This window comes from Crocodylus siamensis, chromosome 1 (assembly GCF_052110815.1).
Source record: "Crocodylus siamensis isolate JL-2025a chromosome 1, ASM5211081v1, whole genome shotgun sequence".
Lineage (NCBI taxonomy): Eukaryota > Metazoa > Chordata > Crocodylia > Crocodylidae > Crocodylus > Crocodylus siamensis.
Genome location: NC_143395.1, coordinates 299,550,554 through 299,562,582, shown reverse-complemented (window position 1 = coordinate 299,562,582; position 12,029 = coordinate 299,550,554). Strand labels below are relative to the sequence as shown.

Genomic DNA, 12,029 nt, shown 5'->3' with positions numbered 1-12,029 from the left:
GTGTCTGAATATAAAGGTATGTAAGTCATAGTTAAGAGATCAGTACATTGATTTAAATAAGAATTGACCTAAATTTTCACTCGGACACTACAAATCTGAGCTTCACTTTTTCTGACGTTTGAAAATGTGATAAAGTTCTTTAAAAAGTGTTTCTTTACCTTCCTGTTGTCTATAAGGAACAGAAGTATCACAAAACCTTCCCAAATTACAAAAGAAAATGAAGCTAGGTCTAGAAGGCTTAAAATGCCAGCATAAATTAAAAGAATCTTCTTGGAAGTCAAAGTATAAGTCAGGTTAGTATTGGATTCACAGAAACACCATCAATCTTGCAAGACAGTCTCTTCTCATATGCCATCAATTACCAGTAATTATCCCTTAACAGCAGTTACTTTAAAAAAACCGAAATCTTGAATCTTAGCAGGAAAACAAATGTAATGTTCAATTGCTAAATATTTTTTTCCTTTGACTTGATCTTACATTTGAAAAGTTTCCCTGTATTACAGTATAATCTGTGGTATGCAAGGACATGACTATATTATATAATAATAATCCTTGCCCTGGAGATAGGTTATGTCTAAGGTTCCTATACACAATTATTGTTTTCAGATGCCATTTCTAATACGTCATAGATTAACGTCCGGACTAGATACTTTTATTGGTTACAATAGGGTAGTTTCAATCCAGTAACATACCTGCCAAGAAATTTCATTGTGCTATTTAAAACTTGACAGTAGATAAACTAGAATTTCTTGGCTCAGTGGACTTTCTGTATCCATATCATTACAAGGTATTATTTGTTATCTGCTGACAGGGGCTTCATACTGTTTAAAAAACAAAACAAACCAAAAAACCCAGAATATTAATGGTCAGGTGGGGTCAGAAAAGACTTTTAAGGACCACCGGTCAGATTAGTCAAATGGCATAAATTAGTGTAGCCCCATTAATTCAATGACTTTCTGATGTGGATTTCAAAGAACCTATGCTGAATTATAGCAGCTAGGGAAATGCTTCTTTATTTGCAGATCAACTTAATAACTTGGCTGTGGACCAAATCCTGCAATTAACTGGATGCATCTACACATGCACTTTAATGAGTAGTAGAGTATTTTACTGTGCATTAAAATGTCGTGTAAAAACAGTAACATTACACTATGCACAGTAAAATAGTCTACTGCACATTAGGCATTAGTAAAAGAGTGTGCAAATGCACTACTTCAAATTAGTACAGCCTAGTACCTCACACTGCAGATACTAAATTTAATAAGCATTAGAAAAGGCACATTAATATATGTGTAGATGTGCTCACTGAACAGTCCTACTGAAAGGAATGGGCTTGCATGAGTAAGGAGTAGGGAAGGGCTTAGCTGTCTTAAATGGGATTCAGGTGGCCCTTAAACCCATCTGTACCCAAAACTGTGATTGAGTTGTGGCCTGTTCACCAGATGCCTAACCCTGCAAGTATCTAAAACTGCCTAAGTACTTCCCTGTTCAGCTTCAAAGCTCTCTAGTTGCTTGCAGTCCTGCTTACTGTGCATGACCAGGACTGCTTTTGGTTGAAAGCTAGGCATCTAGGACATTTATACATGTACTTTTGATGTGTCTGAAATCCAGTGCGTTGGAGCAAACACAATTGATTGAGTCTGCGGAGCACGAGAGCTGACATACCCGGTGCTGCATTGCATACATTCGTATAAACAACAAAATACACATCAACATGCAGAAAATGATGGAAGTGCACTTTTGAACTTAAACACCTTTGATGCATTTTAGTTCAAAAGTGCGCCACTGCCACTTTCACAGAACAAAAGTGTGTGGGGGGGGAAGGGGCGGAGGGAAAAGGAAAAAGAAAGAAAAGAAAAAACAGCTAAAGGAGATGATGTTGGTTGCCTTGTTTGTATCGATGTACTGGTTACAACACTCACCCAATCAGACCAGGGTTATAGGCAATCTATGGATCCGAATCGAATCAGGGGACCAATTAAAAGGTCTGAATCGATTCAAATATCTCCAAATCAATTCAGAAAAGATTTGGAGAGCTTCAGCAACTCGGGCAGTCCCTGCTGGCTGCAGCGGGGAGCTGGACCCAGACTCTGAGCTGGTAGGTAGAGGGGGCAGGAGGAGAAGGGAGGGGATCGTAGAGGGACCCCTGCCAGGCCCATCCCCTACTTGCTCCCCCAGCCCCCACTGACCCCCCACCTTTCCCCCAGCACCCCTCATGGCCCCAGCTCCCAGCCCTTTAAAAAAAAAAGCCCCCATTAATTGGCTGCTGCCCAACAGGGGAGTGATCCCCACTGCCCTCCACCTCCTCGTGCCATATGGAGGGCTCTGCCATGAGCCCCCTGCCTGCCTGAGCTCCAGACCTTTTAAGAAGAAAACCTCCCAGCACTCAGTGGATCCTGCATTGGCCTTGGGGCTTCTGGGAGTCCATGCAGAACCCAGCAGTGGGGATCGGCCCCCCCTCCACCTGGCAGCATTGAGTGAATGCGGGCTTTTTTTTTTCTTTTTCTGAAAGGGCCAGGACCTGGGGTGGGTAGGGCAGCCATTGCTGGGGCTGAAAGAACAATCGGGGGGGCTCGTGACAGAGCCCCCTTCATGGCTGGGGGACAGCAGGGATTTCCCCCTGCCTGGCAGCAGCAGGTGAGTGTGGGGTTTTTTTAATTTTTTTTTTCCCAAAGAGTCAGGAGCTGGGGCAGGTGAGGCAGGCATTGAGAGTGGGCGGAGGATGGGGCCTGTGTGATTCGGAGATTCAGCTGATTCATCACCAGCCAAATCTCCAAATCAGATTCAGGTGAATTGATTCAGGACAGTGATTTGAATCACTGTCCCCTGAATCAGGTGAATCCAAAGCAAATACTAGCCGCTTTGTACAGGCCTAGTTCAAATGCTGAATCCTGTCACTGTAAACCAGGGGTGGGCAATTATTTTGGGTGGAGGGCCGCTTACCCAGTTTTGGCAGGCTGTTGAGGGCCACATGGGTAGCCCCGCCCCTTGACACGTGCCCCATCCCCTGGCCACCATCTTGGGACCAATGTCCCAGGGCTAGCACTGGTGGGGCCCAAAGCAGGGTGCAGGTAGGCAGAGGTCTATGGAGCCAGGCTGGGCCGGCACCAGCAGGGAGAGGGGGGAGCTTGCCCAGCTCCATAGAGCCCCTGCCAGTTGGGACCCTGTGCTCCAGCCACCCTGCTCTGGGCCCCGCCGGCACTGGTGCCAGGATGCTGGTGCAGGCCCCATGTTCCTGCTGGCTCCCCACCCACTCTCCCAGTGCCCCCCAGCCCCACGGTACAGGCATGGGGCAGCACACAGCCCTGAACCCCTGCTCACCAGCAGGGAAGAAGCTGGCACTGAGCACAGGAAGAAGTGGCACCTCACCTGCCCCATGGCCAACACTCCTTGCTGCAGGCACTCACAGCCCACGCAGGGCTGTCTGGAAAAGCACAGGCAGCCTTACGCGGGCTGCGAGTGGCTACAGTGCAGGGCGCTGGCCATGGTGCAAGCGAGGGGCTGCTTTTCCCCACACTCAGCACCAGCTTGTAACCCACCCCAGAGCTCATGCACTGGGCAGCCCACAGGCGGTGGTGGCAAACACTGCCCAGCATGGCAAGCAGGGGTGGGGGCTGCAGCTGCTGTTGCCACGCACAGCCCCAACGGGCAAACCTGGAGCTGGCATGGGGCCCAGCCTGGCAGCGGGGCTGGGTTACAGGGTGGTGCTGAGCGCTGGGGGTGGGGGGATGCAGCCTCTCCCCACCCCATGCCCAGTGCCCCGTGCTGAAGCTACTTGCAGCCCCCCTGGGGCTGCCTGTGTCTGCTCCAGACAGCCGTGCATGGGCTGCAAACGGCTGCAGCAGGGAGCATCAGCCATGGGGCAAGCGAGGGGCCACTTTCTTCCATACTGGAAAGAAGCAGGGAAAGAGCCCAGGGAAAAGTTGAGTGTGGAGTGGGAAAAGCAGCTCCTTGCCTATTCCATGGCCAGCACTCCTTGCTGCAGGCGTTCGCAGCCCACACGGGGCTGTCCAGAATAGGTACAGGCAGGCTGCAAGCAGCTGCAGCATGGGGCACCAGGCATGGGGTGGGGGTGGGGCCACTTCCTCCTCCCCACACTCCTTCCCTGCCCAGGGTCCCCCCCTGCCCTTCTCCTCCCCCCCCTTACCTGCAGTTCCGGTCCGGGGCAGCTACGTGCTCCCAGGCCAGAAACCCCAGCAATGGGGGCGGGGCCAGGCAGGTTCTGCTGTTGTGGGAGCTCGCTGGGCTTCCCCTGGGTCCTACTGCCTTAGGTTCCTGTCATTTTTGACAGGAACTAAGGGCAGATGAATATTAACTTTTTACATTTTTTTTTTATGGGCCCCGCAGGCTGGATAGAATGGCCTTGTGGGCTGGTTCTGGCCCACAGGCCGTATTTTGCATACCCCTGCTGTAAACTGTTATTTAATACCTAAAAGACATACAGGACAAGACTTTTTTCCAACTATTAGGAGTCTAAATGGACTTAAGTACAACTCTCTTCCATCCTGCTCAAGTCCCTGAATCACACTTAGAAACCTAAATTCACTCAAATGCCCGATGATGGAATAGAATACAGACCATGATGTTTACAAAAAATAATGTGCAGAGTAACATAAAATAATGGTGACTGTAAAAAGTGTAATGAGTTGAAGTTTTGAATCTATGACGTCTAACTTGTAAAGGTGGATATGAATGTATGAGCAGATGGGTGTTTATATCCACAATTCTGCTGTGATTCTGGTTGGCTTTTGTCATGGTAGCTGTTTCATATTCAAAAGAAATAGATAGATAGTTTTTTGTTTTGTGAGCATATATTTTTCCTGAAGACAGTCTATGAAAAATCACCAATAGAAAAATAGGACTGAAATAGCCCTGAGGAGGTCAGGTAGCCTCACCACTTGCTCAGAACAGGAGCATTATCATTTAAACTATTCCAGATAAAAGTTTTTCTAAACTATACTGAAAAACCTCCCCCATCTGTCTAAAAGAATCTGTTCTGGTACATAGTCTTCCTCACAGTTAGAAGGTTCTTCCGCATATTAAACCTAGATATTCCTGCATAAGTCCACTACTACTTCTCCTGTCCACAGTAGACACAAATAGCAACTGCTTATCATCATCTTTTATATCTTTTTTTTTTTCTGGTCAATCTCTCCTCCCACTTTTCCCTTCTCTAGCCTAAATAATTCCAGTCTTTCCACTGGTACTCAAGTATCATGTATTCAAGACCTCAAATCATGTTTGGTTCCCCCACCTCACTCCAGGACTCTTCAATCTGTCCACATTTTTCTTAAAGTGTAGTGCCTGAAACTGGACACAGTACACCAGGTGAGTCCTCACCAGTATAGAACAGAGCACAAATATTGTGTGCCCATAACTTGAATGTGACGCTCTTACTGATACATCCAGCATGCTATTAACTATTTTGCAACAATATTATACCCTTAAATCTTATATTCATATCACTTTGCCCTATAGTGCCCCCCACCTCCCACACAGTCATGTTGCCCTTCTTCCTCCTGATTTGTCCCATTAATAAAGCATATTTTAAGGGACTGACCATGAATGAATGAATAAATAACTCTTCAAGAAAAAAATCAAGCTTGGAAGACTGTTGAGAAAGTTATGAGCTTGTGAAAGGGAGTTGTGATCTATTTGTGTTTTGCAACATTGAGATATCAGCTGAGGTAACCTGGTATCATCAGCAAACAACAGAAAAGAGATAAAAGAAGGCAGTAACCTCAGTGTCTTGATAGTCTCATTTTTGTCTTTTATTTGGTTGAGAGCTAATATTGGACACAGACACACAAATAATTGGTGAACTCTTGGTCAGATTGATCTCAATTGGTGTTTTATCATTGTCTTCAACAGAGCTATGATTTCACCCAGGGTATGCTAAAAATAATAGAACATTAATATTATTTTCTTCCCTTAGCAAGCACAATTCCAGCAAGGTATACAAACTTCTAGAAGATGTTGCAGGTAGTTGTGTTATGTCAAAGCCCAAGGAGGTTTTTGCACTGGCAAAAACGACAACATAAAAAGCATCAAACATTGGGGGGTATTATTATGATCACATGTAAAGATTCTTTAACATAAGATCTGCTTTAGTAAACAACTCATCTCAGATGCTGAAACAATTTCTTTCTTAACACAGATTTAATAAGCTCCAAAGCAATCCAGTTGAGTCTATTTATATAGTAGGAATGGTCTTGAATACGCTTCCTAAGACGACATCTACTGTACAGTCTCTAATCTTCTAATATGAAATATAAGTAAGTAAATTATATTTAAGCAATGGCTCTTTTGGCAAATATTAACTAAAAATAATTAAAATTTTGATGATATTCTTTCTCCCTTTCTTATTCTTTATTTGTCCATCTATGTGTAATCATGTAAAATAATTTTAAGATTCTTTATGAATTTCTGAATGAATGATTGATTTATACTTTTCTTAGATTAGTAGGGGTTTAAGGTTCTGTCATATGTACCTGGAAAGATAAACTTCACTAGACTTGCTGTAAAGTCCTAGATTTGACCTCTGACTCTAAATGACTAAGTTTGAACTCTGCTTCTGCTATTAGTTACCATATTTTTAAATATCAATAGAATTGCTGGCAATGCATGTTATTTTCTTGTGTGAGCCATATGTAAAATAAAACTGGATCCTGTAAGCAACTGCAAACAGGTATAGTGAATGTCCAAGAATACACAGCAGCCATATATCATGAGTTACAGTTGAAAAACAAAGGAACCACATATTATTTCAAAAGTAATTTTCACTGCATTTGCATGAAGTCCTTGTTTCAATCAAATCTGTCCATTTTAATGGCAGCTGTACAAACACAGGTTTTCAAGTTCTGTGCAGATGATGTCTTTACCATTGTATATTAAAGTAATTCCTGTAGAGTTTGCTGGTGTCAACATATACTACAGGGAAGTATAGGTTTTTAAATCTTACAGAGCATACATGCTCCATTAGGGTGTACCTGACAAAATAAGCCTGAGTGTTGAAAAACCAATACAAGTGTATCCTCAAATATTAATTTATTGGAAACCTAAAGATTCTCATTCAAAGAACCCAAATGGTTCTCTCTCTCTCAACCTGCATAAAGATAAAAAAAATCCCCTAGCACCATCAAAACCACAAAAAGAAAAATTTGAATCATTACTGTGGAATTACCTCACTAAACCCATGTCAAGAAAAACAAAAACACGTAAAGTAGAATTTATTATTCTTTACATGAACAGTGTAACTGTATGAGATTAACTCTGAGGACATTCATGGAATTTTTTGACTCTTCATAGAAAAGCTAAATGGTTTTATATTTTATACTTTATCCAAGTCTAAGCTCAAATTTTAGGGAGACACTTTTTTATTGGTAAAACAACAACAAAAAATCTCTCAAAAAAGAAATGTCATATTTGTAGACTACGGTTCTTATCCAATGAAGCACTTAAACACACACTTAGCTTTAAGCTTGGGAGGTATCCTGTGGAGTTTCATAAGATTATTCCCATGCTTAAAGTTAAATGTGCTATACAGTTTGCTGGGCAGTGGCCTAAATATAACTGTCTTTCAGAAATGAGCAGTTCAGTGCTGGTGAAGGGAATTAATGGCATTTTTGCTTGCACTTTTATTTACAAATTGTATGAAGTATGAAATACTGAAAGTCTATTAATTAAACTGCGTGAAGTGATAAAGCTATTGTGTACTGGAGTGTCCAAATTTGTTTTTTGGCAAGTATAGGTATCAGAACTATTTGCAGCCAAAGAAAGTACTTACTGATTGCAGAGTCATAGGAGGTTGAGTTGTATTCATCTCGGATACGAGGAAATGGTGAGAGGTAAGCATGCGTGCAATTTTTAGAAGGTGGCTGGTTGGCTAGGAAAAAGAAGAAAAAGGTTAAACATTAATGTTTATGAAGACGCACTGCATCTTTTCCCAACAGAATAATTTAGAAGTCTGAAGTGTTGGGCTGAGTTCTACCGTCCAGTCTACAAGGCTGGTTTGTTTGGGGGGGTTTTGGACAAAATTTTATGAACTTTCATGTAAATTTTACTACAGCAAGAGAGGCAATATCCACTTTGGCCCCATTCCTATTGTACTAAATAGCTTCATACCAGAGATCAATTCTACCCATTTTGCCTCCCTTTTAGTAATAGCCCTATCTGAGGAGAATGCCCAGCTACGGCAGGTTAAAGGAAACTTTATGCTGCCCTAAAGTAGAATGATTTTAGTGACAGCCAGAATATAGTTCAATAAAGTTATACATACACGCTTTTCTAAGGCCTAAAGGTGAGATCCAGAGAGTGTTTGTAAAATGAACTTAAGCAGAATATTAGTGCCTCAGTCCAGAAAAGTGGTCCAGAAAACCCCCATACCATCAGGCACGAAACCCCTTATTCACCATCTGATGCCTACATTTCAGACCACCAAGTTCCATAAGTAACCTCAGCTTAGGTTTCTGAGCAAGCACTGAATCATTCGAGTCTGAGCAGCCTAGTTCCTGCCTATGCTCTGTTGCGATACAAACATGAGATGCAGTGGCAATTAAACTCTACCAAAGTCTCTAGGGAGGCCTAATCCATTAGGTGCGCTGAGAAGGCCTAATGCATACCAATAACACAAAGCACAGTATCCACAGTCACTTTCATTCAAACGAATGGCTGGAGAAGGAATCTGCCCCCCTTAAGTAACTTAATCATTATAGCAACCATCTAAAAAATGGGAGACATGTTCTAGGCCCTCCTCAGCCCAGAAGGATTCAACTACATCTCTTACTTTGCAGAAATTACCCCAACAGGAGAGCTGTGTAAGAGGGAAAACATCCACTCCCACTGTTGAAGTAGCTGAGCCACTCCATAGAGTAGAATGCAAGTGGCAGTGGAAGTACTGTTTAGTGGTTAAGGCACTTAGACAAGAGAGGGAGTTCTAGGGCAGGGGTGGGTAAAATGTGGCCCTCGGACCAGATGTGATCTGCCAGACTATTGTATCCAGCCCATGGGGCCCCTAAAAATTTAGAAAATTAATTTTTATCTGCCCCTGGCTGCCTGTCATGCAGCTCTCGATGGCTTGCCAAAACTCAGTAGGCAGCCCTCCACCTGAAATAATTGCCCACCCCTGATCTAGGGTCTGGTCCCTGAAAGCTTATTTCTGCTTTTTATCCTATAGCTGTCTAAATACATTAAGAATCCTTCATGGGAACTGAGGCTATAACCCAGGACTCATACCTCCCAGGAATTGTGGAGTCAGGTTCCCATTTCATTGTTCTCTGTCTGGCTCCATGATCCTGCATTCTTAGCTAGACAATGACCCAGCTTCAACCAGCTAGATGGTTCAATATTGCACTGGTTAGGATACTCTCATATGCGTGCTAAGGATGGTCTAGAACCCAGCTCTCTCATTGGCGAAGTTCTCTGCTTGTTAGGCTGTTATAGTAAACTTAGGTACCACTACTACTACTGTCTTTCTAAAAAGCATTAGGTACTGCCTGTTATGGGCCAACTCTCAGGAAAGAAATCTGAACTCAGGATCCTAAGTGGATGGAGGGACTTAAAATGCAGCCCTGAATTAGGGCAGCGAGATAAACCAAAAGCTGTGAAAAAGTCTGTGTTTTCAACCAAAGTCTATGGTGCCAATATCTCCCGGAAAAAAGATGCTTTCATTTTTCCCAGTCTCAAATGTTTATAAAAGGCCTATCACCTTCATTCTTCCCTGTGCATGATGAATATTCACTAGATTAAATGGATTAAATATTTCAAACTTTCAAATGCCGAATGTTCTTGACAATTTCAAGGCTTATAAGATTCAAGGGAAGTTAGCTACAGAAGGCATTACATGTGTTACCTAATGTTGAATGGCATGGATAGCAAAACATGGCACATTGAGGTTACATCTGCACAGTGCAGCTCTTCTCCAACCTTCCAGTTGTCACAAGCTCTGTGGAAATCCAGTAAGAGGTTCTATGATTGAGAGATGGACCAAGAGCAATGAAAGGGACTTTCTGTTACCAGCCTACTTATGGGAGATTCCTGATGGTAAATCCAGTTACAAAAAGTGCTGCCTTCAAGAAGTGTATTTGTAGAAGACATCAGATGGTGCTTTGTACCTTAGTACCTCTCAGCAACCTTTCAGCTGGTGTCTTTATGTCCTGATAATCTTCTAGAGTTCATTTAGATCTCAAATCATTGGCATATTTTAGGAGAGGGATTCTTCTGATCTGTCCTTTAGTGAGGGTAAACTCAATTTCCTCTTAACCCCACCCATCCCCCACCAGAAAATTTGAGAGTGGAATATAATGGATTTTTTCTAACTTTACGTTTCATTCTGTTTTGCTTCCTACAAGCTTGTTAAAGAAAGCAAGTAGTCAGTTACCAGGACAATCTTTTGCAGTTTGTTGTTAACTGATAACTTGAAGGTGACTTTTTCTTATCCATAACTAGACTAACAGACAGAGTTGGGGTATATGCAAGCATGGTTTTGTTCTTTTTTTGTCTTTTTCAGTTAAGTCATTGCCTGTCACAGGTTTATTAGTAATGTAACTAAGAAACTTGGCTACCACAGAGCTAATCCAAACCAATGATAAGCAACCAAACAAACCAACAAACCAAAAAAAAAAATCAGCTTTTACAACGCAGTGGTAAGGGGGATGCAAAAAAGTTAAAAAGTCACTTACTGTACCAGAATTTCCAAATGTTAGTAGTGTTCTCCCCTACATCACTAAACCAGCACCTCCAGAAGAAACCTTCATGGTGGAAAGTGATCTTTTCCTCCTATACAAAACAAACATAATTTTTGCAGCCTGAGTCAAGACAGGTAGCTGAGAGAATCAAGTTCTATTGAATATAGGTGAAAAGCTGAAAAAATAATAAAATGCACCCTATCTGCCTGTTGATTATTTCAAAAAAGCCTGTATACTTATAGCTCCTTTTGTAAGAACGTCAGGCTGCATTTTGTGATTCTGTACGTAAGTTTCAGTACAGAAGTTCTTGCTACCTGCAGAAAGAGATAAACATATCTCTGAACTCATAGAGGTCATTATTATGAAGAAGAAATATACATACGAACCCCAATGTCATCTGGACCTCTTGTACACTTTCCACCTTCTGTAGCAAGAAGCCAGTAATCTGTTCCAAAGGCCACCAAAAAGAGCAAAATTCCCAGGGCCCCAAAGAAGCCTCCAAAAAATATTCCCACGTTCAGTTTCATTATTGATTTCTTTCCAGATGAATATGAATCAGGCTTAAAATTGTTTTTAAAAATCAATCCATTCAAATAAAGGACAAAAAAAGAGAAATTAAGCTAGTTGATAGTTAATGCTGTCTGGACAATGAAGCCTCTGTCTGAAGAATTTTATCTTTCCTTGTCTTTCTTTCTCTGTAGCCCTGTGCCCTCTGGTTGATTTGTGTTCCATGGGGCTGACTTTAGGCCAACAGATGGAAAGGGCCTTCTATTTTAGGACACTGATAGAAGAGCTGTACTCTCTTCATTCTCAGGGCGAGGAGAGTCAAATATAGCTGACCTTCCCCCAACTATCCAGAGACAGGGATTGACTTGAAATATTATTGCAGCTGGTACATTGACATAAGTGGAAGGGAGAAGAAGCAGCAGCAATCTTATCATTCCAATGGGCTGAATTATAGCATAGTAACAGCAAGCACTTCCAGTATGTCAATGAGAACATTTCTTCTAACACTAACAGGAAAGAAAATACACACAACGCTGTGTAAGTTCCTGTAAGTCCTATATCCCTCAAAGGAATAAGAAGGAATCAGGTGCCCAAATTCTACTGAAAATAGGGTACTTAAATCCTACTGATTTCTTTGAAAAGTCCCAAATAAACTGTAACATTTTGCTTCAAATCCTCCTTATTTTAAAAGGGGAAAATTTGCACTTTTTACTTATTTCAGATTAATTCCTTATGTGATTTATATATTTAGATGTATAGACAATGTTAGAAAGCACCTCCCCAAGGCACTTTGCATATATAGATCCAAAAGGGCATATAATTCATAACATGTATATT

The 12,029-nt window shown here is 42.2% G+C and overlaps 1 protein-coding gene across 2 annotated transcripts in view; it reads right to left on the bottom strand.

The window, feature by feature from the left end:
• Nucleotides 1-11,669, bottom strand: part of TMEM182 (transmembrane protein 182) — a 50,278-nt gene extending 38,609 nt beyond the window's left edge. Inside the window, exons 1-3 of one of the 2 annotated variants that reach the window (XM_090020872.1) lie at nt 11,072-11,669; nt 10,680-10,776; nt 7,787-7,885 (exon numbers count right to left, since the gene is read on the bottom strand). In XM_090020872.1, coding sequence (XP_089876998.1) covers nt 7,787-7,885; nt 10,680-10,776; nt 11,072-11,212 — 337 coding nt within the window. In that variant the 5' untranslated portion in view covers nt 11,213-11,669. The remainder of the gene's footprint in view (nt 1-7,786; nt 7,886-10,679; nt 10,777-11,071) is intronic. The other variant, XM_090020882.1, reaches the window with a different exon arrangement.
• Between the last annotated feature and the right edge of the window lie 360 nt (nt 11,670-12,029).